At 42.3% G+C, this 26,364-nt stretch overlaps 1 protein-coding gene across 1 annotated transcript; it reads right to left on the reverse strand.

Annotated features, from left to right (window-relative positions):
• Positions 1-1,589: 1,589 nt before the first annotated feature.
• LOC131132409 (neuronal acetylcholine receptor subunit alpha-7-like) lies at positions 1,590-24,825 on the reverse strand. The gene is made up of 10 exons (XM_058078012.1): positions 24,633-24,825; positions 19,328-19,467; positions 13,237-13,281; positions 9,832-9,941; positions 7,969-8,048; positions 7,662-7,829; positions 4,937-5,131; positions 4,693-4,779; positions 3,860-3,969; positions 1,590-3,668 (listed from the first exon to the last, which is right to left on the reverse strand). Exons 1-10 carry the CDS (start codon positions 24,700-24,702, stop codon positions 3,090-3,092), a joined length of 1,584 nt encoding a protein of 527 aa, XP_057933995.1. The 5' UTR covers positions 24,703-24,825; the 3' UTR covers positions 1,590-3,089.
• Between the last annotated feature and the right edge of the window lie 1,539 nt (positions 24,826-26,364).

Raw genomic sequence — 26,364 nt, forward strand, 5'->3', positions numbered from 1 at the left:
CGCGTGCGTGCGTGTGTGTGTAATGGATTCCTCACCAAACTGAGTTTGGGCGAGGCAGGTGTGTGACCTTCCTTGTTACTCTTCGTCTGCTGAACAAAGTCCACAGAGATCTCTTCCAGCTGACCTGGCACTGACAGAACCACCAAACGGAGCCAACATTAGTCACCAGGATTATGTGACTCCGCCCCTCACTCAGGAGTAGTTCCCGTTCTTGACATTGTTCCGGTTACGTCCACTGAGTGAAAATGCCGTGGGTGTGTGGTGTCCATGTATCTGTAGAGCTAGGTTTCATGTTTGTAGCTCCGGACACAGAATTGAAAGCTGGTTCTTCAGCAGGAACGCCATAATATCAGGTCAGGCGTGGCGGTGTTATGCGGTGAATATGTAATAATGTGTTGTTCCGGTTACGTCTGCTGGTCAGGTTTGGCATACTTCTCTTGTTCATGAGTGAAGGAAGGCGGGAGGAGACCAGGACACGCTGGAGGGATGATGTCTCACAGCCGGCCTGGGAACGCCTCAGCATCCCCTCGGTGGAACTGGAGGAGGTGGCTTGAGACCAGGAAGTCAGGGGTTCCCTTCTGACATTGGCACCCCAGTGTGGCTGTGCATGTGGACGTTGGTAAGAGCTTGAGCTTTTAGCTTTTAGCCAGTGCTCTAGACTCCAAAGGACCTGCTTGGAGCCCACGGTTGTGCGGGGCTGGCTGAACCAGACGGGATACACCTCTCAGACCCGGATGAGTGGAAAATAAGTTTGAACAGTTCTTTATTTTTTTCTTGACTTCAATCCTTCAAACTAAAAGCACAAAGTGAACATTTATGTTGATCTTAGCACTTTGTGTCCACACCAATAAAAGTCTGTGGAGCTTTGAGAGCTGGATTTCCTGTAAAGAAGTCTGTCGCTGCAGTCGCTGCAGTCGCTGCAGTCGCTGCAGTCGCTGCAGTCGCTGCAGTCGCTGCAGTCGCTGCAGTCGCTGCAGTCGCTGCAGTCGCTGCAGTCGCTGCAGTCGCTGCAGTCGCTGCAGTTGGGTGGTGCTCTACATGTGACAATGGACAAAGAACAATAGTCTAAACAATCCACAGTGCTTTCACGACTCCATTAAGATTCAAACAGGACATCATTCAGTTCAGGTGAGTTGGAGCCTCCAAAGCCACGTCTAAAAGCCATCAGTTCTACCTCACATAGTCTACAATTCAGACGCAGCATCCATGCCTCGTTTGGCTTGGACATTAGCAACCTGCATTATTGCTTTAAATGAACACATGGACACTGAAATAATTGTGTTATTGTGTCGCTGTGAGCCGGAAGATGTGAAACCACCCAAACGTATGGAGCAGAACTACAAACACGATATATAAGATATTTTTATCAATTTTAGACAAATATAGTGGAGGCCAAAAGGATTATACAGTACGTACAATCGGGCATATTATCAAGAAAACTATCACTTCCAATGTTCTCAATGTGGAAATCTATTAGTATTTTATTATTTAATATTATATATTAAATATATATTGATATATACATATTTAATATATATTAATATGTAATTTAATAATATATATTAATATACTATGTAAGACCCAAAAACTTTTTTGTAACATGCTTGTTTATGTGTCATCGGCATCAACAATTTATGGTGATGCCTATGAACTCGATTCATAGAGCAAGTCTGTTGTTCCCAATGCCACAATGCCATCAATCTTGTGTACTTTACCGTCTTCTCATATGGGGACACAAAAGGGGTATTTGTCCCCAAAATGGGGTAATAATATTCTCGATGGAATTGCACTAAAGAGGTCGTTCTTCTCTAACGTGTGTTGCTAAATTCCTGGAAGGATGTCCAGGTAGGCAGTGACTTCCGGTATTGTCCCAATAGTTCCTACTTTCATCAATTTTCTGGGTCGCCGGGGTACGCTGGAGCCTATCCCAGCTGACTTTGGGCGAGAGGCAGGGTACACCCTGGACTGGTCTCCAGCCAAGGGCAGGATATTTCTGACATCAAGTGTAAAATGTAGTTACTATATAGTGACGGGGGGGCGGGCGTTCATAGTTGGTGCTTCCAGTTTCTCTCATGTTCCAACGAAAATGAGTTATATAAGGTCGCTAATCCTCCCTGCATGATGTTTTCCAGTGATTACAAAGTGTTTGTCTTTCGCTGACAGTGTGAAATAGAAAAAGCACTCAACATAGATTTGGAAATCCCCCCCCCCCAGGAGCAAATGTTGCCATCCAGCCAATGACAGCGTGCCTGCACACTGGATGGAGGATAAATATTTCAATGAAGGTGATTGACACACTCAACCGGTGCCCTAAACGCACCGAGCCGCCTTTAGACCAGAGTTGTAATGAAAGGAATGGGGTGTCAGGTGGTACAGTCACTGTTTTGAAAAAGATACATCTGTAAACAATCTACAGGGCTTTGGATACTCGCTAAATGCAAAACTACTCCCTATTGCTTCGTCTTCTTCTAGGCAGACCAGGCATGTAGGAGTATGATGTTAGCAGAGCTAAGCAGCGCTACAATGTCATCTACTGTACGCTGTTGGAACGACGAGATACGTTCACAGTCCCGTTCTAATGTGTTCATCAGCAGAGGCCAACAGATGGCGCTAGATCTGGTTGTGGCAGCTACAGTGGAATACTGAGTGTAATACTGAGTGTAGCACCAAGTGTAATACTGTGAGTGTAATACTGAGTGTAATACAGAGTGTCATACTGAGTGGAATAATAATAATACTGAGTGTAACACCGAGTGTAACACCAAGTGTCATACTGAGTGGAATAATAATAATAATAATGATAATAATAATACTGATTGTAATACTGAGTGTAATACTGTGAGTGTAATACTGAAAGCAGTTTATTTCTGTCAATTATTAAAATCTGCCAGATTAAGAATTACTGCTGGTGTATGGAGTGGGGGGGATAGTTGGGTTATACATTATAATATATATACATATTTATATATACATATATCGACGTATGTATATTGTTTTGCCATTACGGCCAGACACATGTAGAAATAGAAAGTAGATCTTGTAGGCTTGGGTTGCGTGTGCTCGGAAAGTTCAAGGTCAGGTTTTCCGCTTCATGTGAAGTCTTTGGACACGGCCTCGATGAAGTTGGGAGCTGACATGAGAATGGTGAACGTGCAGATGATGGAGAAGAGCGAAAAGGTCACCAGGCATAAACGATCCACCACCGCCGCTGCGAACTTCCACTCGCTACAGATGGCCTCTCCCTCATCCTGCTCTCGGAAGCGCCTGGCGATGTACTGCACTTCCTCCAAGATCTGGGACATTTCCGGGACACGCTCCAGAAATATAGTCCTTGTTTGAGCCGAGTGGACATCGCCCAGGGCCAAACTGGCGGGTCTGTCGCCGCATCCACCGCTGCCGCACATCAGTACACCCGAATCAGTGCTGGGTGGGAAGGAAGGGTTTTCCGTTCCCGTGGAATTATATCCCGGGTACAGGTTCATATTCCCATTGATGGTTGACCGTGTTGAGGCCAGGCCTGGTATGCTGTTGGTGCTGGTGTGGTGAGGGGAGGCATGGGGGTGCTTGTACGCCAAGCAACTGCTGGACTGGCGTCTGCTTCTGACTTCCTCTCCAGGCTTTTTCATGCGCAGGAACCAAGCACACCAGTTGAGGAGGATGACTCGAACCTGGATGTGGAGAGAGTGACTCCGGCTCTTACAGTGGACATCGTGTTTACGATGCAAAAAGGGGCATGGTCGAACAAGCATAGCATTCTCCAAAATGTCAACTCATACGTGCAACCTACAACCACAACGTCTGTGAAGGCACAACCTCTCTGACTTGGTTGTGCAGGTATATCCATCGGTCGGTCACCTACCCATTTGGGCATCTTGCCTCCTCGGGGGTCATGGTGGTGGAACTGCAGAACCAGAACTGTCACCACAACAGATAAGCCCACGATCATCATGGTGCTGGCAAAGTACTGCGCTAAAAGGAAGAAGAGGATGAAAAAGCATGCAGTGGTAGGAGAGGAGCAAAGCATGGTGAAAGTCATAGTCTTCCAAGTCTCATCTGAACATCACGTTTTCATGTCAAACTAAAATTGCAGTTGCATTGAGCTCCATCTGCCATGTCAGCTCTTACAGCATGAGAGCGTGCAAATGTATCTTTTTTTGTTGACACCTCTGAGCACCCCACTGGTGCAGAGCAGCGCTTCCCGTCATCTGCTCCACATGTTAGTGAATCAAAGATGAAGATCGAAGAACAACATGCAGACAAACGGCCTTGAATGATACCACATGCTGCCCGGTTATGCCTCTAGACGACAGACACTTCTTCATTGATCCATTTCTACCCCTTCCTGGACGCCTGGGTACAGGTTAATTAACAGGTTAATTGGCCACTCCAAATTGTCCATAGGTATGAATGTGGGTGTGGGTTGTTTGTCTATATGTGCCCTGGAAGCTGGACACCAGTCCAGGGTGTACCCCACCTCTCGCCCCAAGACAGCTGGACGTGAATGTGAATCTGAATCTGATTATATGTTCATTGGGATTGGCACTTCTCTTTGGGAATGAGGTGTATACAAAGGTTCCATTCTTTCTGTTTGAGCAAATAAATCCAATGCAATTGGAATATTTGGGTCCATGTATACGCGGCTACTGCCTTCCCCTGTGTCTTCCAAAGCGGAGAAGCAGTAGCGTGTCTTACCAATGAGAGGAACAGAGTCTGATGTCGCAGGCATGATCTCTGCCACCAGCAGCATGAAGACCGTCAGAGACAGCAGCACGGTGATGCCTGCCAAGAAAGCGACAACATAAAAAGCTTGACTTGTTGTCGTCTCTTCAGTCCACAAGGGAATACATCCTGGGTACGTTGTCTTTGTTCTGGTCATGATTGGGTAAATGACACGTGTGGAACAGTGGCATCGTGTATGTCGTGTTATGGGTTGTACCTAGTGAGATCTTCTCTCCAGAGTCGGCAGGCAGGAGGAAGACCAGCAGGGCCAGGCCGGAGATGAGCACACAGGGGATAAGCAGGTTGAGACCATAGTAAAGTGTCCTACGGCGCATGGTGACAGTGAATGTCACATCGGGGTACGGCTCTTTGCAACAGTCGTAGTACAGCTCATTGCGTTTGGCTGGCACACCTACAAATAGATATCGAAACATCAGCTAGCGGTGCTAGCTTCTGGTTTGGCTTTTGGAGCTCACTGGATGATTCTGATTGGTAGTTCATGCTACTGTGGAATACAACCACACACTGCATCCTCATCATTACTCCCTAAAGGAGAGTGCGGTCTTATCCATTGGGCCATGACCGAAAGCTGAGGGTTCTAGGAATGAAGATCGATTGGTAATTTGAAAGATTTGCCTTTTGCTCAGCGGCCAAAAAAGCAAAACAAATTCTTATTACAGCACCCGGAAGGGGATGGTACCAAATCCCAACACATAGGAAGTGATAACGTTTGGAACAACCAGCTCCAAGGAGTTGGTATGTTCCTTTCGTGGCTAACGTGGGGGTCCAAAAAAGAACTCTTCCATTGTCATTGTTCACTTGTGCCAATATTTGTACATTATTGGTTTGAGAACCAATAATGACCAAAACCAGGCACATTTTAAACACTGTAAAAGGTGTATTTTAGTTTTACTGATTTGAGTCTTGAGCTGAAGAAAGGAAAGAAATAAAAAGAATGGTGGTGGGAACAAATCCACTCAGCCTGACCTTAATGAGCACCATGACTGGCAAAGTGGATGTCATCAGCAACGTATCCAATATGCTTATCCAGTTCCTGGATGTTTTGGTAAGAAGCCGTAAAAGTCACATTTTACCCTTTGGGTGATGATGTATGGGCTTGAATGTAAGCATGATTACCGAGTATGCTAGCATGTTACACATTAGAGATGACTTTGCAAATAATCGAGGGCTTTCCATCTCATTTCATCATATCTACATGCTCTGAACACTTGACAGGAACAGCCTTTCACAGCCATCTATTAACATGATGGATATGCATTGGTGTGTGTGTGTGTGTGTGTGTGTGTGTGTGTGTGTGTGTGTTCTTGGCCGGCCTGATGACTGTGCCTGAATTAATTGACCCGTTCCCGGGCCAGCTGTCAGCACACATCCACAGTCGCCCCTTCCTTCCTCCAACCAGATGGGTATCTTTACCTTATGAGTACACATTAGTAAGAATACTTTGTATTGGCTAGAAACTGCTATTCCCTTGGAAATGGTGTGTGTATGTCGGACACAGTGGGGAACACGCCCCCCCAGTAGCATTGGATGTTGCCTATGTTGCTTTCAACTGAAAAACCTGTTGAGATGAAACCAGCATGAAAACCAGGGATCTGTCTACTATATGTGTGAGAACAACCATTTGGAACATTCCAGAAATGATCTGTTATTCTTCTGGATGATTTGAGGTGTCCAAAATATATTGTAAAGCAACGCGTGTACATTTGGGAAGATGTAGTGGTGTCACGAGACAAGACGATATACAAGAATGAGACCAGGTCAGATTTTAACACACCTTAGTTAAGGTCATTAATCCCTTTGAGAAAGTCTGAGTCAAAACGGACTCTAACCAAAGCGAACCAATGAGCACTCTAACCAAAGCAAACATTCCCATAGATAATAATGTAAATCCAATTCTTCCGTTCTAGACCCCCATCAATGTTTACACAAAAGACTTGCAAAGAGACATGCAAAAGAAATACAAATGACAAATGAATGACTGTTATGGATTTGAGACAGGCAGAAAGACCCTCCATGCATCGCATGCATGTGTGTGCACCGCAGTCGATGGCGGCGCCACTCCCGTTACATTTACCTTTTGAAGTGACGACTTCTCATAAATGGTCAAATTTGGAGGTCTTGCACCCTTGTCTCGTTACAATTCATTGCCTTTCTTTAGCCTTTGTGCTTTTTTGCTGTATTTTGTAATTTTCTCATTTTCTTAATAAATAATCTTTTTCATTTTTGAGAAGACTTTTAAAATATTTTTGACTTTTTCCTGTAATATAATTTTCCACTACCCTAATTTGGTTTCTCATAACATTACGACTTTTATTTTTCTAAAACATAATTCAACTCTACTAAAATGACATTATTTTTCCTCATAAAAACTTTTTTTTAATAATTTCAATGCAACTTTTTTCAACAATTTCTTCTATTTCTTCTCATAATTATTATTTTGTTCCATTAATATTTTGACTTTATTCTTGTAACACTGTAATTTCGGGAACCTAATTTTCCAGAACTTAATTCATTATTTTGTTAGTTATTTAGTTATGTTGTTTGTTCCTCATATGATGACATTATAAAGGTGTTTTTTCTAGAGAGTGGTCAAGTCCAAAGTTGGAGCCCAAACCGATTCTTGCTGCTGTGCCGAATGCTTCCGCCGGCCGCAATGCATTCAGTGTGAGCCTGAGGTAATATTTCATCTTTCTCTTCATATTTTGACTTTATTTTCGTAAAATTACCTCAGATTTATTCAAAAAATTACTCAGTTTGTTTTTTTCTTATTAAAAGATACTTTTACAATGTGCTGTTGGCCAATAAACACACAGTAAATGGCCCATGGGCCACGGTTTGGACACCAATGCTACTACAGCATTACAGTAAGTATTATTATCTGCTCAACATCATTATGACGTAAAAGTGATGTCTTTTCTTACCAACAAGGTCCCACTCGCCATTGGGTATGTATGTGGAGATGTCCACATCCATCATCTGGAGGTCCAGCAGCCAGCCGTTGTGCGTCCAGGAGCCAAACTTGAGGTCGCACTTTTGCACATCAAATGGGAACCAGCGCACATCAATGTAGCACGTACTCTTCAGGATGCCTGGACACGTTTATTTCACATTTTAACTTGGACTCTTGGCTCAGTAATAGTGTACGTCAGTCAGAGAATAAATCCCAACAAAAAGGCACGTGATGTACACACAGCCTTTGCTGAAGGATTTGCAGGTAGATTGTTTCACCTGGCGGGATGTACTGGCAGGCTCCTGTGGCATTGACCAGCACGTTTGTATGGAATGTTGCATCAAACCTCTCATCAGCACTGCAGGGAACATAAAGCAGCACGTGGGCAGTTAACACAGTTAACCGCACAGACAATCCAGATGATAGAGAGGAAGGGATTAGGGGATTAGGGGATTAGTGTCGACCCAGACGCAAAGATGTGTCTTTAATTTGATAGATCAACGTAAATAAACACGGTTAGATGTGCTGAGAGATTGCGACATTGCATTTTTGATGTTGTTGAATTTTAGTTCTCCAATGTGCCCTGGGCCCACAGGTTGGACACCCCTGCGTTTATAGCTCTTTGTGAAGGTCGAGTGCGGGACATGACGTCGACTGTTTAGTTGTTAGCTTCCTTCTTCACGAGTGAATGACGGTCATTAAATCAGGGCGGGGGGCGTTAATGCAGTTAATGCAATTGTATTGCAAATGTTGATCTGAAAGTGGAGAATGCTTTCGCCGAGGTGGGCTGTACACTCTCTAAACGAGCTGTACACACAGGAAGTAATGCCGTACCTCAAGCCGACGAATCACTGCCTTTATGGCCGCAGCTGGATGATTTTTTGGGAAGTGCACATCTTCAAATACAGAAAGTCTTCTCAACAAGCAGGTGGTGCTGTCATGCTGTCAAGACATGTACTTCCTCCTCCTGTCTGTCCGTGTGCGGCCTTCACCTCCACTCTGGGCTGTTTAACGATCTGTATCGCCCCTCTTAGATCGCTAAAACCTGTCCTTTATCTCATCATACACGCAACATGGATCATCCTGAACGCCCCCAAAGGTAAAGCTGACAAGCCTGCTCATCGGTCTGTATGCATTCTCCGCAGAATATGCTGTCATCATAGTCTTCTTTTCACTGCATATATCCGAAAGCTTAAGTGGGTTATGATGCATCCACATGATACCCCCTTCCCCTGGTGCTTGACAGAATAATAATCACCAATCATTCCTTTTCCTTGTCACTCGGCAGCAACTAAACAGACAACTAAAGTCTCTGCTTTTTTCCTAATTACGGCTGCAAAATAACCCAAAATGGAGCCCAAGGAGCTGCAAGTAGCAGCATTTTGATAAAGAAGGTGAGAAACGCTAATCAATTCAAGAAATAACTCATAGCAAAACAGGAAGGTGTTGTGTGTGTGTTCATCTCGCTGCCACATTGTGTCTACATAAAAATTATTTTATTTTGTTTGTAATTATGTTCTACATAGTTTTGAAAGTGAACTGTGAATTTGCAAAAATGTGACCCATACAGTATACAGTAGTTATACAGTATACAGTATGAATATAATAGTATAGCACCACCGGTCAGTCTCATTGCAGAAGTGAAGGCATCGTGGGTGACACCTCTCCGCTAAAGCAGAGTAAACAAACGCTTCTCCCAGTAGATCGCTGTATATCTGTATATTTTTCATCAAAATAGTTGTCGTGCCAAAATGTTGTGATGCCGCTGGATGTTCACAATATCCAAGCAACACTGTAAGTTTGTTTTCTTTTCCATAAGAGGAAGGTTTAAGACAACAATGAACGAAGTGATCATTTCACTGACTTCTCCAAAGGAAACCTTTACAAGAAGCATTTGGCTTGAATGTCAAGTTTGAATGCATTTTGGAAAAAAAAAGTCACCAGCGTGTGAGATTCTTTGCCAGGGCACTCAGAGCAAACAGACCAGTTTTTAGGTACACTGTTTGTCCGTACAATAACCATGTAAAAACTCACACATGGTTTTGGCAATGAATTTTGTCCTCCAAAACCAGGGCATGCGAAAATGGAGGTAACACTGTAGATCAAATCCTAACAAAAGCTAGTACGTTTCAGACTCCCACCTGTTGTAGAGGAGAATATCTGGCACCCATATCAAATTGGATGGGAATCGCAGGTTTTGAACCCCAGGGTAGTCCTCCTGGTCCCATGTCAGGTAGATATCCGTCCAGTGCTGGAGTCAAACAGAATGATGAGAATAATGAAAATGGAAAATCACGTTAACTTGTGACTGTGTGAGTGCAAACTATTTTTCCTGCAGTCTGTAGCAAAGCCTACACTTTCATACCGACGTCTGTCAATGTATGTTTGGCGGAATCTTCCCGCAGAATAAATTGAAAGGTAAAGAAGTGAGGACAAGCGGTATGGAAAATGGAAGGACGGATGGAGAAGAGATGGTCTCTCCGTGTTTATGATGCTGAAGCCTGAATATGTGAGCACATTGTACATCTACGGGTACACCGTGTACAAGGGGGACACCGTGCATGTCCACATGATTTTCAGTTAGGGCCACAGTGAAAAATGAATGGAAGCCATATTTTGTAAAGCAACACGTATGGATATAATAAGTCATATTTCCACAAAGACTGCATCTGAGTGATATTGGTGAAATTATTATTATTATTACTGTATTAGTATGGACTTCCATCTTTGAAAAAGTACAAAGATGATTTGAGATGGAAGTTTAAATATTTGCAATTTTAAATGAATATTATGAGTTTATTGCCATAATTGTTTGACTTCATTTGTATAATTATAATTAGAGATGACTTATCAATACCAATAATTATAATCCTGATATCAGCATAAAAATCCGATTTTTTTTCCCGATCACGACAGCCAATATTTAAAAAATGCTGTATAAAACACGAGGGTGTTCATTCCACCACAGATATGGTGATGATATCTGTATCAGAAATGACAGTTGGACAACTTCTCGGCAAAAAATCCAACATCAGACATCCCTAATTCTAATTCATATTACGTTATATTATTATTATTATTCATTATTTAAACCTGAATGTATCCTGCATCTCGCCCAAAGACAGCTGGGATCGGCTCCAGCATTCCTGTACCCTGGTGAGGACAAGTGGTTTAGAAACGGACTAAAATAGGATTTTTATTCCTAATTGTATGTGGTTATTCTTGTTAAACATCGACTTTGCTTTGACTTTATTCCCATAATATTTGGACTGACTCATAACTGTATAACTTTTTCCACCACCAATAAAATAATTACAATTTCAACTTTATGCTACTAAAATAGCATTTTTTTTAAAACGTTTTCTTGTTAAAGTATATTTTTGAATAGCCACAGACAGCTAATTGCCCGCAGGCCACACTCTGGACACACCTGGCCTACACAAATACAGTCTATCCGTCATATACTGCATATACTGCATATATATACATATGTACTGCATCTACTGTACTGCTGTAAGCGTGTGCACACATGCATGATGACAATTCAAGTGTGTCTTGTGTACTTTAGTAATGAGTAAGTATTAATAGCTGTATAATGAATCTATAATGGCACGGTCTGATGAAGTTATAATTGAATGAATTTGTAACAAGCAGGCTGTGGCGGTTTAGTCTGCTGGCTTGGAAAGCTCAACGAAGCGCACGCTGATCAAATTGTTATATTGGAGTGGAAACGATCTGCAGATTCTGCAGCTTCACTTTGTCACGGTTTTCCAAAAATACATTCAATAATAATCAGATGTTAGTAACAAAATCTGCAAATTTAGCCCAATTTGACATATTTCTCTGCCTAAATTCCACATTTCCATGTGTAAAAATGACCAAATGAAGTCAAATCTAAACATACATAAGGCTTGAAAGATGCATTCAAAGATGTTGTATTGATATGTAGTATTCTACACTGGTCACTAGGTGTCAGTAAAGTTACTGTAATGTTCGGTGAGACACACAAACACCCTGCTTTATGGCCGGAACAACAGACTTTTATTGCAGGTTTGAATCCCTAACACCAGCTAATGTTGCAGTTACTAAAACTCAACTCTGAACCCCCCACCCCCATTTATGTCTTAAATTTCTAATTTCCTCTTCTAGGAGTGTACCGTTGACTATAGGGCTGTTGTTTCATATCTAGGGAGCTTTAATAATGTCAAAAAAAACATATTTAGAAGATTTTAACCAGGGTTCTTATGCTCTAACTACCTACTGAATGGGAACGCAGTAATTCTTCGTCACTTGGATTGGGAAGCCACGGCTTGACTTCATCAAAAGTATATTCAGGAATAAATCATTCCTGTTCCATCCATTTATGAATAAGGAAAGGGAGGTGGAAGCAGCACCAAAAGCATGGTTGTAGGAAACCGGAGGATAATGTCCACATCATGCTAGTGAAAGGAGCTACCGTATTTCTGTATTGACTTTGGAATAATAGCTGGCCTATAACTTCTGACTATTTACTGGTCGATGAACTTGTGATCCTAAAATCCTCTCCTTCGCATCTGCTGCATCTGCAAAGCTCGCTCCAGCCGTACACCAGCGTGGAGGGGAGGAGGTGGCTTCCTGAATAACTGAATCTTTCATAACGTGCCAGCCGGTCAGCAGCTGACTCAAGCAGACAGGATATGGAGGGTGACATCTTCATTATTATTCCATTGTAATGAACATTGGTGATAACAAGGGTGTCATGATGACACTAGAGAGGGCAGCATTGTTTTACATTATTGAAAGCAACAAAACTTTAATATTAGCAAGCACTTTTAGGACTAATGATGATACTCATAATAATCATAGAAGGTGTTATTCTGGCTTCATGTCAGTTTTTTTAGGTACTGATGTATGAGGTTGCTTTCTGAAGCCCACAAATGCATGACACTCTAATCAATATTAGGCTATGCTGCCGTGTCTCCAGGCTCTTCTGTACAGAACATCTATTTAGCTTCATCTTGACATTTCTACCCATAAAGCAGCAGCAGGCTTCCTCGTGCAACCAAAATAACACAACAAGTAGAATGTAAGCGCGCCAGAATCGGAATGAATGCTTGCACAATGCAAAACAATACTAACATTTATGACCCACAAGGCATGCTGGGTACTGCGTGTGAGCTTCCCGGTATGCCTTGCGGGTGTAAATGTTGAATGGGGAATGTACGAGGATCCCCTCTACAACCTGAAGAACAGGATTAGTTCCCACCATGTACTTCAATTCCTTTTCCTGCGTCTTTTAGTTGACTTAAGATGGAAGAAGCCTCAGTCTATTCTAGAGTCTTATCAAAGTTCTGGCTTGGTTTTGTCAGTATGCCAAACCAGGCCCTGAGCAGTCACTGAAAAGTACAAATGCTGTTTGGCTCCTCAAATCACCTGAATGTTGTTTGGAAGGAAGAAATACAAATGGAGGAACCCACAGGACACACACACACACACCCTTCCCAAAATCCACTAAATCCCAGTTAACCTGCAGTGATCACGCACAAATACCCGATGAGGAGACATACCAGCTGCAGCCAAGCGTTGGTGATCAAAACTTGGTTCTTCTCGTCCTGAAAGAGAAAGAGAGAGAGCGAGAGAGAATGATAAAAAGGAATATAATCGGAATAATGAAAAGATGCCATATCCTTCATATCGGAGTTACAGGGGAAGAGATAAGAGATGCGTGACTTTAAATGCAACCTTGTGGGTTTGGGAGACATGGTAGACAAAATGCATAATTTGGGGCTCTTTAATTCAGTGAAGCGTTGAGGCTGTGTCACCAGTGGGGGGGGGATACCTTTGAAGAATCATCCTGGTCAGAGTTCTGGGCTGTTATTCAGGGTACATGCTGCCAAGGGCAGTAATGTTTACAACCAATCTAATGAATAGAGCCTTAGAAGAAGAAGATATTCAGTAAGTGTTGTTAGTACATGCATACATATATGGAATGGATATTGTTACCTAAATAAAAACTACAAAATTAATCAACACCGCAAGGGGCTCCACAATCCTGAGTGTCTCAATGCATGCATGCAATGTTTGGGGGGCAGTTTTAAGCCGGAAAAACAGCCAGCAAGCGGCAGAACAAGTCAGCCCGCAACCTTCCCAAAGTCTTGCACAAAGTCTTGCTGCGTTGAAGAGATGACACACTGAGGGGAAATTTGAAGGCATTCACACACATGCACGTGCACACAAAAGCATGTACACACACACAATGCAGTTCTAAATGTGAAAATTGTGTTATAATTAATTCCATGTAAAACAACTGTTTTTTTGTGTTGTTTATGTTGTGGCGTAGTTAATATATTTTGGCTAAGTATGGCTACATTTGTATCAAAGTGAAAGTTATGCTTGAAATGTATCTTTAAAAAAAAGTAATATACCCCCATATTTTATGTTGAGAAGTGATATTTTGATGAAAGATGAGAGTCTAACCTTTCTTTTGCTATATACAGGTAAGGGCCAGAAAATTAGAATATTTTCATAAACTTGATTTATTTCAGTCATTGTGTTCAAAAGGTATAACTTTTACATTATATTTAATCATTGCACACAGACTGATGCATTTCAAATGTTTATTTCTTTAATTTTGATGATTATAGGTGGAAACAAATGAAAATCCGAAATTCCGTGGGTCAGAAAATTAGAATATTACCTAAGGCCAATACAAAAAAAGGATTTTTAGAAATGTTGGCTTACTGAAAAGTATGAACGTGAAAAATATGAGAATGTACAGTACTCAATACTTGGTTGGAGCTCCTTTTGCCTCAATGACTGCATTAATGCGGCGTGGCATGGAGTCGATCAGTTTCTGGCACTGCTCAGGTGTTATGAGAGCCCAGGTTGCTTTGACAGTGGCCTTCAGCTCTTCTGCATTTTTGGGTCTGGCATTCTGCATCTTCCTCTTAACAATACCCCACAGATTTTCGATGGGGCTAAGGTCAGGCGAGTTGGCTGGCCAATTGAGAACAGAAATATCATGGTCCTTAAACCAGGCACTGGTAGATTTGGCGCTGTGTGCAGGCGCCAAGTCCTGTTGGAACGTAAAATCCCCATCTCCATAAAGCAGGTCAGCAGCAGGAAGCATGAAGTGCTCTAAAACTTGCTGGTAGACAGCTGCGTTGACCTTGGATCTCAGGAAACAGAGTGGACCGACACCAGCAGATGACATGGCACCCCAAACCATCACTGATGGTGGAAACTTCACACTAGACTTCAAGCAACGTGGATCCTGTGCCTCTCCTCTCTTCCTCCAGACTCTGGGACCTCGATTTCCAAAGGAAATGCAAAATTTGCTTTCATCAGAAAACATAACTTTGGACCACTCAGCAGCAGTCCAGCTCTTTTTTTCCTTAGTCCAGGTGAGACACTTTTCGCGCTGTTTCTTGTTCAAAAGAGGCTTGACACGAGGTATGCGGCAGTTGAAACCCATGTCTTTCATGCGTCTCTTGGTGGTGGATCTTGAAGCACTGACTCCTGCAGCAGTCCAGTCCTTGTGAATCTCCCCCACATTTTTGAATGGGTTTTTTTTCACAATCTTCACCAGGGCGCGGTGATTCCTATCGCTTGTACACTTTTTCCTACCACAGTTTTTCCTTCCCTTTGCCTCTCCATTAATGTGTTTGGACACAGAGGTTTGAGAACAGCCAACCTTTTCAGCAATAACCTTTTGAGTCTTGCCCTCCTTGTGCAATGTGTCAATGGTTGCCTTTTGGACAGCTGTCAAATCTGAAGTCTTCCCCATGTTTGTGTAAGCTTCAGAACTGGACTGAGAGACCATTTAAAGCCCTTTGCAGGACACCAGGTGTCTTCAAAATTGAACCCTTCACAATATTCTAATTTTCTGACCCACGGAATTTCGGATTTTCATTTGTTGCCACCTATAATCATCAAAATTAAAGAAATAAACATTTGAAATGCATCAGTCTGTGTGCAATGATTAAATATAATGTAAAAGTTATACCTTTTGAACACAATGACTGAAATAAATCAAGTTTATGAAAATATTCTAATTTTCTGGCCCTTACCTGTACAGTAAACCTCGGATATATCGGACTCGGATATATCGGAAATTCGCTCACAACGGACAGATAAAAAAGAACCGATTTTTCTGTAATGCATTTCCAATAAAAATTCATTGCATACGTATATCAGATTTTTTATAACGGATTTCGCCTATTTCGAACAAAATCTCGAGTCCCGTTCCAATGCATTTCCATTAAATTTCCCTCGCATATATCGGATGGCTGCATCGTAGCACTCCGATTCGCCGAATCGTGACAGGCCGCTATACGACGTCATTTGCAGCATTTGCAGCGTTGCCTGCGCGTCCAGGTACATTGGAAACATAGTCAAGGAAGTGCCTTTTTATAACGGATAAAATCCGATTTAAAACTGACATTTTTCGGTATACGCATATAACGGATTTCGCTTATATCGGACAAAACTAGTGGGAACAATTGAATCCGATATATCCGAGGTTTATTGTACCACGTCGATATAGCCCTAGAACACAATATTCTGGGTGCCTTGAAAAATCAGTCAAAATCTTCCAAAATGGCCAATACGAAGAGGGTCGGCTTTTGAAAATGGATTGTTAGAGTGTTATTATTGCTAAAATGCTACCAGTTAGCATGTTAACATTTGACCTATTTTCATTGGTATGAACTTACAACCATACTTAGCGCTGTCCTGCCAGGCGCGTGCATGCTAGTTCAGTTTCAGTTGAGCATCAGGTCATCTGCATTTTTAATATTATTTTTTAGCATGCTTCGACTGTTTTGTAAATGGCGGCTAAGTTCCATGTTCAGTGTTAACATTTGTAGCTTTCCAATAGCAGTGTCTGTTTGTTATCTTGCTGTGTGGTGCTTTTAGCTTCTTTCTTTCTTTCTGTTATGTTACGTTATTTGTGTTGTTCCTTCTCAGCTTAGGATACAGGTGGCGTATGCTCATTTTTATATCTCTCTCGCCTAATAGAGACTTCGGCAAAGTGTTTCCACTTCAGTGGAGCCTCCTTGCCCAAGGTGGTTAGTCCTTTGAGAGCTTCAATGACATGGTGGCGTGAGAATGACTCCTGCGTCACAGACCAACAATCAAGCATCACATTAATATTAGTTGCAAGCTCCGTCCAAGCGTGGATGGATAGTTCTGATGTTTGACTGGTGGCTTTAAGCTGAAACAGGTAAGAGGTGCTCCATGTGGAAATTCATAGTTGATGTCTAAGAAGACACTGATTATAATAAGCATTGTTGTACGGAGAATGACCATTTGAATAAATCTGCATTCTAAAATGCTACATCCAATCATAGGAAGTAGTCGGGGTAAAAGAAGAGTTTCACCTTGCATGCTAACTTGTACAAATCCAGAACTGATTTACAATCATCCACAGTATGAACCCTGTGCCGGTAGCGTCATAGCAGCCCAGCGTGTTTCAGACAAGTTGCTGCAAAGATGATGGATTGACTGATTCCTGATTTCTGTGAAAGGCAGAGCAAAGCACCCCTGCACGCTTTGTGCACCCTATCACTCTGACATCTTTGCTCCAATCCTGTTTCTCCATGTGCTGTAATACAAAGGGATTCCATCCAACAAATACTACCACGATGCACCATGGTTATCACAGGCTCTAACTAAAATCAGCAAAATCGAATGCTTTCTTCATTCGCTTTCTCACCTCCCAATGATTTCACTTCTAATCCGCTTCTCCAGCCACAAACCCACTGTGTCGTCTGTCACCTTCTACCGTTGAAAAGCAAGATTGGTCCTACATGCGTTGTGACATCATGTCCGTGACCTTTGTCCTTAAGTGTTGGATTGATTTGTATTGCATTGCATTGCATTTTTATTGATTTTTTATTGCATGTATTTTGCTCCAGCTTTATTGGTCAACATCAGCTCTGACAGATGCACTATAAAGATTGTGGTCTCCATATAAATCCAACTGTATTTGTTCTACAGGGGCGGAGGTGCTATGGAAGCTCCTCACCAGCATTTTATGGAAGGTCATCTGACATAATCCTAAGGCCAAAGGAGGCCTGGATCTGTTCAACATACTTAGATCACAATGTACAAACACTGCTTCAATTCCCATAACATTCATTTTACAGCCAACCACGTTCGAGTCCAGTGTCCTGCCACAAGGGTACCCACTCAGGAACTAATCTCTCAACAACCAGGTATCCCTTTCAGAAGAATCACCCACCTTTTGCTTGCTTGTTACTCCTCGCGATGCTCACTTGCAGCACTCGCTTGCGCCTCGTTAGGCGCATGCGCAAACACGCATGATCTAGTCAATCTATCGCAACATTATCCAGTTGGTTTTGATCTATTGTGTGGTTAATCGACTAATTGATGATTGTGATAGGCCTAGTTATGCTTCATCGTGTATCTAAACCACACCCTCTTAATAAACTGAGGCCATAATGAAAAGGAGTGGGTTAAGTCTATAATAGACAGGCAAAAAGCCCTCCCAGTTCACAATACCAACACCTGCGGCCATGACGGAGGTATTGATTTTACCATTCACTCTCATACAACTATAAGCAAGAATGCAATTAGCTGATTTTCTAAAATGTCACATTATTTAGTTTGAGACATTTCAAAACAACAGTGGAAAAAAGAGAAGGTCAGTGGAAAATGCAAAAAAATAATTTCCCAGTCATCCTGGTCTTGGTGTGCAAAAGGATGAGGCAACTGGACTCTTCTTGTTGGTTGAAGACATTGACCACAGGAAGAGGTTTATGCCATCACCTATTGTCTGCTGACAATCATGTCCGGACATCTCTCCCCGGAGATTGTCACGTTCTTGAGGAACAAGTTGTTTTGCCACCAACCAGGGGAACAACCTTTTGCTACAAAGAGGGTCGTTTACACCAACCACCACAACATCAACCCGTGGTGACCATCCTCAGACGACACACCCAACAGGGACATATGTATATAATGAAATGAAAAAAACAACTCTTTAAAGTTTTCCCATAATGCATTGTGTCTGAACAACGCATTCATTGGGGCGTTGCACTGACGTTAGCTTCCCTCTGCACTCTGGGTTCGAGGCCTACTGGCTCCCTCTGCTGTAGAGAGTGGCATTGAGGCACCATTCACCATTTTCTATGCTGCTTGTTGTCCAAATAAATGCTTTGCTCAAAAGAAGGTGAAATGGGAGAATGTTAAAAAATCATTTAAAATCCATAATGGTACATATTTCTGAGGTACACCTTTTGGGTGTCAAGTTACTGTGTGATGAGTTTAATGTTGTATGTAAGATGAGACCACGAGTTAGACTGTTATGTTCAGTAATGACCTCCTGCAGTTTCCAATGCGTTGACAAGGACATTGCGAGTGTTTTTTTTTTAGATCATGATTGGTTCCTGTCAAAGAGCTGCCTGGTCTTCACAGACTTGTCTATGCGACAATATGCTCTTTCGTGACGTGTAGACATGTAGCTTATAGTATATGTACAAATCTGGGTTTTCCTCTCGGAATTTACGGCAATCCAGAGGTCGACCAGCGTCTTTCACTGACTTGTTTTCCACTCTTCTATCCCTTTCTAAGTTTCTAAAACCAACAATACTTCTTTTTCCCTGTCACTCAGCACTGACAAAAACACACACCCACCACATCGATGATCTGTAGCAAGGTAAAACCAAGTTCAACCAGGATGGGCGCTGAGTCGTTTAGGACCGGTCTCTCCAGACGATTGTAGTTGACCATCAGGTCCTGGTACAACTTCCTCTGGTACACACCACCATGGCAGCCTACAAAAGCAAAGCGTAAGATTGACCTGTCATGACAACAAACTTTGCTGGGTGATAATTTTCCCATATTTTTGTCAACATTATTTTCAGACCATTTTGTTCATGGATGTAATGAATTATCATAACCACTTCCATTTCACTGCAACATGGATGGATGGATGGATGGACGGATGGGTGAGTGAGTGAGTGAGTGAGTGAGTGAGTGAGTGAGTGAGTGAGTGAGTGAGTGAGTGAGTGAGTGAGTGAGTGAGTGAGTGAGTGAGTGAGTGAGTGAGTGAGTGAGTGAGTGAGTGAGTGAGTGAGTGAGTGAGTGGATGGATGGATGGGTGGATGGACGGACAGCTGGATGGTCGGACGGACGGACGGATGGATGGATGGATGGATGGATGGATGGATGGATGGATGGATGGATGGATGGATGGATGGATGGACAGATGGATGGATGTTTCAATGGATCAATGGACGGACGGATGGATTTGGAAAGTCACCATATCAGTTGATTAATAAATGATATTCAGAAGAATTCTGCAGCATCACTCTATATCGGTTGTCAAATATATATCGTATTAATGAATAAACTATGCAGTTTTGTGGCTTTGCAAACTCCACACAGAGATGCCCGAAGGTGAAATCAAACTCGGGTCTCCGACCTGTGTGGCCTGTGTGCTAACCACTCAACACCATGCAGCCTTATGTATGTCCTAAATGGCTTATTTTGTCTGACTATGTCTACCATATTGGCTAATACAAATATAAAAGTTATTATAGGGGTGTTATTTCATGGCTAAAGGGCTCTAATCATGTTAAAAAGTGTCTTTAATAGATTGTAAACAGGTTTTCTATGCGGCAGCTACAAAACTATTCCATTCATAAATATCAATCACATGTCAAAGTCGGACCTGAAACCAATAAACTGCGATACGTGAGGGATTAATATATTGCTGTCCGATAAGTGCAGCCACGACAGTCTGACAGTAAAATGGACAAGCACCAAAAAAAAAAACAGAAGACAAAGAGGAGAACAGTAGTCTTTTTACTGCGGGAGCAAATCAGTGATAAAAAATGTCCTTGAGCAGCCTGCATAACAAACAGGTGGCCTGCAGGCGAAGCATAAAGATCTAGAGCATCCCCAGACTGTATGTTGCAGTTATTGAAGGGCCATTTAATTATATATATACATACATATATATATATACTCTATATAAAACAGAACCATAAAGCATAACCCAAAGCCACATCCCCTATTCTATTTGCAACTGAAACACAACAGACATGGCACTCCAGATGGTCACCAGTGAGTGAAGAAGCCGTCAAATGCAGGAAACATGTTGTTGCATGAGACAGGATCTTCTGTCATACGAGAGAATGGATGAATGGTGTGCCAGACAGATGATTACATACAAGCAGGAAAAGCCCAGCCTCAAATCTGTTGGTCTCACGGCAGATGGACATAGCTGGACGAGAAGAGCTCCTCAAACAGCCGCTCATTTCTTCTTAAAGCCCGAATAAAGCCCTAATATCTTGGCTTTCAGCGCGACCTGTCACATTTAAGCTTGAAAGAGACTGGATAACTGTTGTATTACGGGAAATGATTGACATTACTTCTTATGTTGACACTAACCAAGGTTTGCGATCAATTTGGAATATGTCTTAATATGTTTCATTTGTGGACATACAAATTCACATACAGAGAAACATAAATCAAAGCACCAGGTATGTGTGTGATATCTTATAAAGCATAATACAACTTTGAAGTATTATTTAAATATGTAGCTGGACATCAAGTAAATGTTGCGTGTCAAAACACGGTACTGTAGACTTCATGGACTAGATCTTTTTCTCTTCCTTGACCATCGGACCAACTGGCAAAGTCCGAAAGTGGGTTTGTTTTTCTGCACCATAATGTGGCTTTACACCGCCAGCATCCTAACAGCTTGTTCCTTGCAGCAACACTGACCTTACACTTGGATGGAACACGGACTTGTCTTGTCCCCCGGGGGCCCAAGACTTCACGTACAGTAGCGGAGGACAATAACCGTTCATGGAAGAAACCATGTAATTGGACATGAGAACACAAACGGTATGATCTGTTATATCCAGAATGATTTGATCAAAGAAAACACTATATATACCTTGGTCTGGGGTACACTTCAAATGTTGCCAGTTCTAAATAAAAGACAAATAATTGACAGCTCTGACAGGGATTCATGTTGGACATGCATGCAACCAGGACACTCCTTTATTCTCATCACAGCTTTCTATAGCTTTTTAATACAGATAATTATATGGATTATTTTGTTCTCTTCTTTATGTTATCTTAAATTACAGATCAATACACTGAGAAACGTACAGTTAAACCTTATGACCAGTATGGGTTTCATCTGGTCTCACTCATGGATGATGGCATCGGTGTGGGCAGCCTCAAACCCTGATGGGAGCATCCCGATGTCGAACATAATCACTTCAAACGGTATCGATGCAACCAAATCTGCCAAACGTGGTCAGCAAACACGATCAATTCTTCCAAATGCCAACCCATTAAAATAGTCCAAGACCCACAGTGTAGACCAGTAATGTCAAACTCACCCCCGTGGGCACTGCATTTTTGATTGGGAAATAGCATTAAAATGGCCCCAAGGTAGGTATGTCTTCTGCTATCAGAACGTGTCTGCCTTACAAGTTTCACAGCTTGAGAGTGTCCACATTATGATATATAGCACAAATTGCACAACCATTCTTACTACGGGTTCCAGATTCAGACCAAAAGACCAAACGATAACCAGAAACAACACCACTTTAATTATAATGTCCTGTCTGTACCTTAAAAAGGCATAAAGCAGTCAAAATGGCTGGGCTCTCCCTTTGGAGATAAGGTGAGAAGCACTGCCGTCCAGCAGCACCCAGATGAGGTGGCTCAGGCATCTGCTCAGGATGCCTCCCTGGGGAGGTGTTAATGGCACATCCGACTGGTAGGAGGCCTTGGGGAAGACTTGGGGAAGACATTGGAGAGACATAGGCTCATAGTCCCAGTGTCCTGGGGAAGAGCTGGATGAAATTCCATGATCAAGCTGCTGCCCACATATCATGCTGCATTTTGAAAGACGCATATTTTTCTTTTATGATTTGCATACAAAAAAAATGGGAATAAATGTTGATAAACAAACACATTTACCGGAAATGTTACACTTTAGAGATGTGTCAAAATCATACGGAATACTCAACTGTTACGTTTTGATGGCCTCTTTATTAATAATGATTAATAATTAATAATAGGTGATAAAAATTATTAACACATTTTTCTCCACTGAACATTACCCAGTGGTCAAAAATGTAACGTTGAGTTGAAAACTTTCAGTTTTCGAAGACAAGTGAAGAGATAAGGTACTAAGTTTACCAGATTTGACATCATAAGGAACACATATACTTTAGTGTTTGGTGGTGTTTAGGCTACCACTTATTGCAAGTTATTTTAAGTTTTTAAGTTTTTAAGTTTAAGTTTAACACCGGGGGGCTATACCAATGAAGGCATTGGATGAGGGAAGGGATGAATGCACGTTTTTGGGTGTGTGCTTCCCGCGTAGCCCAGCAGGTGGCACTAGCCCCCCCTCTCGAAGGCAGATCCCAGACGCCGTCTTCAGCAAGAACCGAAACCAGGGGAGGGAGGAGGGAGGCTTGAAGGAGGGTCACTGGCTCCTCCAGGTCAGCCGTCCCGGCCGAGACCACCTGTTTGAGCTTGAGGTGCGGTGTGGGGACTGGCTTGACTGGCTTAATATTATGAGAAACTATTCTAATATTATGGGAAAATACCTTCACAAATAGTAGTAATGTTACCAGAATACAGTTAAAATATTTTGGAAATAGAGTCATAATTTTATGACAAGAATATACACACATGTCAAAAAATCTCAGGCAATGCCTGTAACATAAAGTTCAGAGTTTTCTCTTGTACATTTTTACTTTATTCTGTAAATTTTCAATTATTTTCATACTCCGTCATAACAGGCAATGCCTGAGTCAGCTATGAAGGTAAGACGCCTTTTGTTCTTGTATATGTAAAACATTTTCTTGTAAAAGCATGACTTCTTTCTTGTAAATTTACAACTTTATTCCCCGAATATTAGGACTTTATTCTCAAAATCTTTGGTTATTTTCATTCTCTGTTGTAACAGGCAATGCCGGCAACGGCTATGAAAAGGGGGGTACTAGTGTGAGCTTTGGCAAAGGTAATGTTATACATTATTTTTCTTGTAAATATAAAACTTTTTCTCTTAAGTGTACGTCTCAAAATCTCAGGGTTTTTTTTCAGTGTGGCTCTAATAGTCGGCCACAGAAATGGGCTTCCATATTAAAATGCGTACATTCATTTCCAAAAATTACAACTAAATGTGTAGACTGGGATTTTTGGAATTAAAACAAAACCGTTGAGATTGGCGGAGACGGCAAAGCTGAATAGAGAATGAGCCGGGATCCATTGTAAACCTTCACACGCACATTTAGCCAGTTAGCCTGACATGCATGCTTTTGGGATGTGGGAGGAAGCCGGAGCACCTTGGGAAAAAAACACACGGGGAGAACATGCAAGCTCCTCTCATAGGAGAACCCCCGGGTACCTAGCCCCTAAGTACCTAAGCATATTAATATAAACATGAAAACATAAAGCCAAGCCCTAGTGATTTGTCATCACGTTAGACGAGGACATTGGCGTCTATCCTGACATTAAAGTCGCAAGAATTTACGACAACCTGTTGTCGCATGAAACAAACACTTCTACGTACATGGACTGGATTGGGAACCAGCTGATAAGAACAGATTGACCTGTTCCACTTCAAGCGTAGAACACTGCAATCATTCAATCATCAAAGATGTTCGATATTCAACTTCCTTGATGGTCTTTCTGCTCCACTAATCACGCATTTCATTACAACTGCAGATTACTCTCGGAGCGGATGAACATCCCTTTGGGCTTCGTGCATCACTGCTGGTGTGCCCTCCTTTCTCTCCACCAGATGTTGTTGGTGTCATAGAGAGAAGGACTCACACAAACACGCTGACCTACACTGTCTGCATCGTGTCGAAATATGGTCAACACAGCAGAACGCTCACGCATGTCTTCATAAAAGTACAAAACAATGAAATAAAAAAGACTTCTGAAAAAATGGACCCACCTTGACAGCACAAAGTCGCCCAAAGGTAAAATCCTGTTACTATTGATCCACTGGGGGTCCGTGAATCCATCACAGCGGGCTTGAGGTCTCCTTTTTAGCCTGCAGAAGCTGTCAAACTTGGAGAGCTTTATCACACCGCTCTCTCGTTTGCTCTCCCTCACTCACACACGCACACACACACACATGCACGCACGCCTCCTCTTGTCTGTCTGCATCCTTTGCCATCACCATGCAGGTTCTCTTACTACTCAACTTCCCATAGTTTGTCCAAGACAACAAAGGCTGCAATAAATCAATCAGACCTGCAACAAGTACTGGATTATCCAATAATCCATCATTATTTTCCATTCGTGTTTTTTGGATTGAAAAATGTCAATGAATACCCTCTGATTTCAGACTCAGACAGGGTTAGGGTTTAGAGTTAGGTTAGAGTAAAGGCTAGGGTTAGGGTTTAGAGTTAGGGTTTAGAGTTAGGTTAGAGTAAAAGGCTAGGGTTTGGTTAGGGTTTAGGTTAGGGTTTAGAGTTAGGTTAGAGTAAAGGCTAGGGTCAGGGTTTAGAGTTAGGTTAGAGTAAAGGCTAGGGTTTAGGTTAGGGTTTAGAGTTAGGTTCGAGTAAAGGCTAGGGTTTAGGTTAGGTTAGAGTAAAGGCTAGGGTTAGGGTTTAGAGTTAGGTTGGACTAAAGGCTAGGGTTAGGTTAGGGTTTAGAGTTAGGTTAGAGTAAAGGCTAGGGTTTAGGTTAGGGTTTAGAGTTAGGTTAGAGTAAAGGCTAGGGTTAGGGTTTAGAGTTAGGTTGGACTAAAGGCTAGGGTTAGGGTTTAGGTTAGGGTTTAGAGTTAGGTTAGAGTAAAGGCCAAGGTTAGGATTTAGGTTAGGGTTTAGAGTTAGGTTAGAGTAAAGGCTAGGGTTTATGTTAGGTTAGAGTAAAGGCTAGGGTTAGGGTTTAGAGTTAGGTTGGACTAAAGGCTAGGGTTAGGGTTTAGGTTATGGTTTCGTGACATCTGCCTGATCACTACTAAAAGTCAGCATTGGTGTCATCACATGGGCTAAAGGGCTCTGCTGCTACTTTCCTTCCTTCTGCTCCCCCTTCCTCTGTCTCCATCCTGTCTGTTTATTTTCTTCCAACTCTCAATTCCGTTCTTGCGTCGAGCTGTCAGTGAGCAGCAGTTGCAGCGATGTCCTCCGCCATTAGGAGAGCGCCCCCAGCGCTGCTCCAGCTCTCACTATTTATCACTCCTGCTTTCATTTGCTTTGGTCTTTAGACAACCCCCACACCCTCCCTTTTTCATCTGCTCTTGAGCAAAGTGTGGTGTATGTATGCTGACTGCCATCAACTCACATTAAGCTTTCTTTGGCGCAGCCTGCAGGCAAGGAAGTCATTGTCGTTCAAGTGTGAGTGTGTACTTTGCGTATTCATGTACTCTACATCTACGAGTGTACACATTGCTGCCCTCCAGGTGTGTACTATGAATGGGAGTTTGGCCAGTCTCTTGTCAGTAAATCGCAAATGAACATAATTGGCAAGGTGAAACACCAATGACGAACCTCTCCGTATTTATTAATTGATGGTTTCAACTAAGTGTCACATACGGACAATGAAAGGATGCAACGTTGTCATTTTGGTAAAGCAACACACGGAGATATGCTAGTAAATGTAACCCTTTTGCTCAACGGCGTGGCTGATGACCTCCTGGCTCTGCCGTGTGTTTTTTCGTTTGACGTGATGATTGGAGA

This window comes from Doryrhamphus excisus, chromosome 1, assembly GCF_030265055.1.
Source record: "Doryrhamphus excisus isolate RoL2022-K1 chromosome 1, RoL_Dexc_1.0, whole genome shotgun sequence".
Lineage (NCBI taxonomy): Eukaryota > Metazoa > Chordata > Actinopteri > Syngnathiformes > Syngnathidae > Doryrhamphus > Doryrhamphus excisus.

Coding starts and splice junctions, on each gene's coding strand:
- LOC131132409 (XM_058078012.1), bottom strand. CDS start 24,702: ATGGATTCACGGACCCCCAGTGGATCAATAGTAACAGGATTTTACCTT. Junction 13,282..19,327: donor TGCTACAGATCATCGATGTG/GTGGGTGTGTGT, acceptor TTTCTCTTTCAG/GACGAGAAGAACCAAGTTTT. Junction 4,780..4,936: donor TGGAGAGAAGATCTCACTAG/GTACAACCCATA, acceptor CTTTCTTGGCAG/GCATCACCGTGCTGCTGTCT.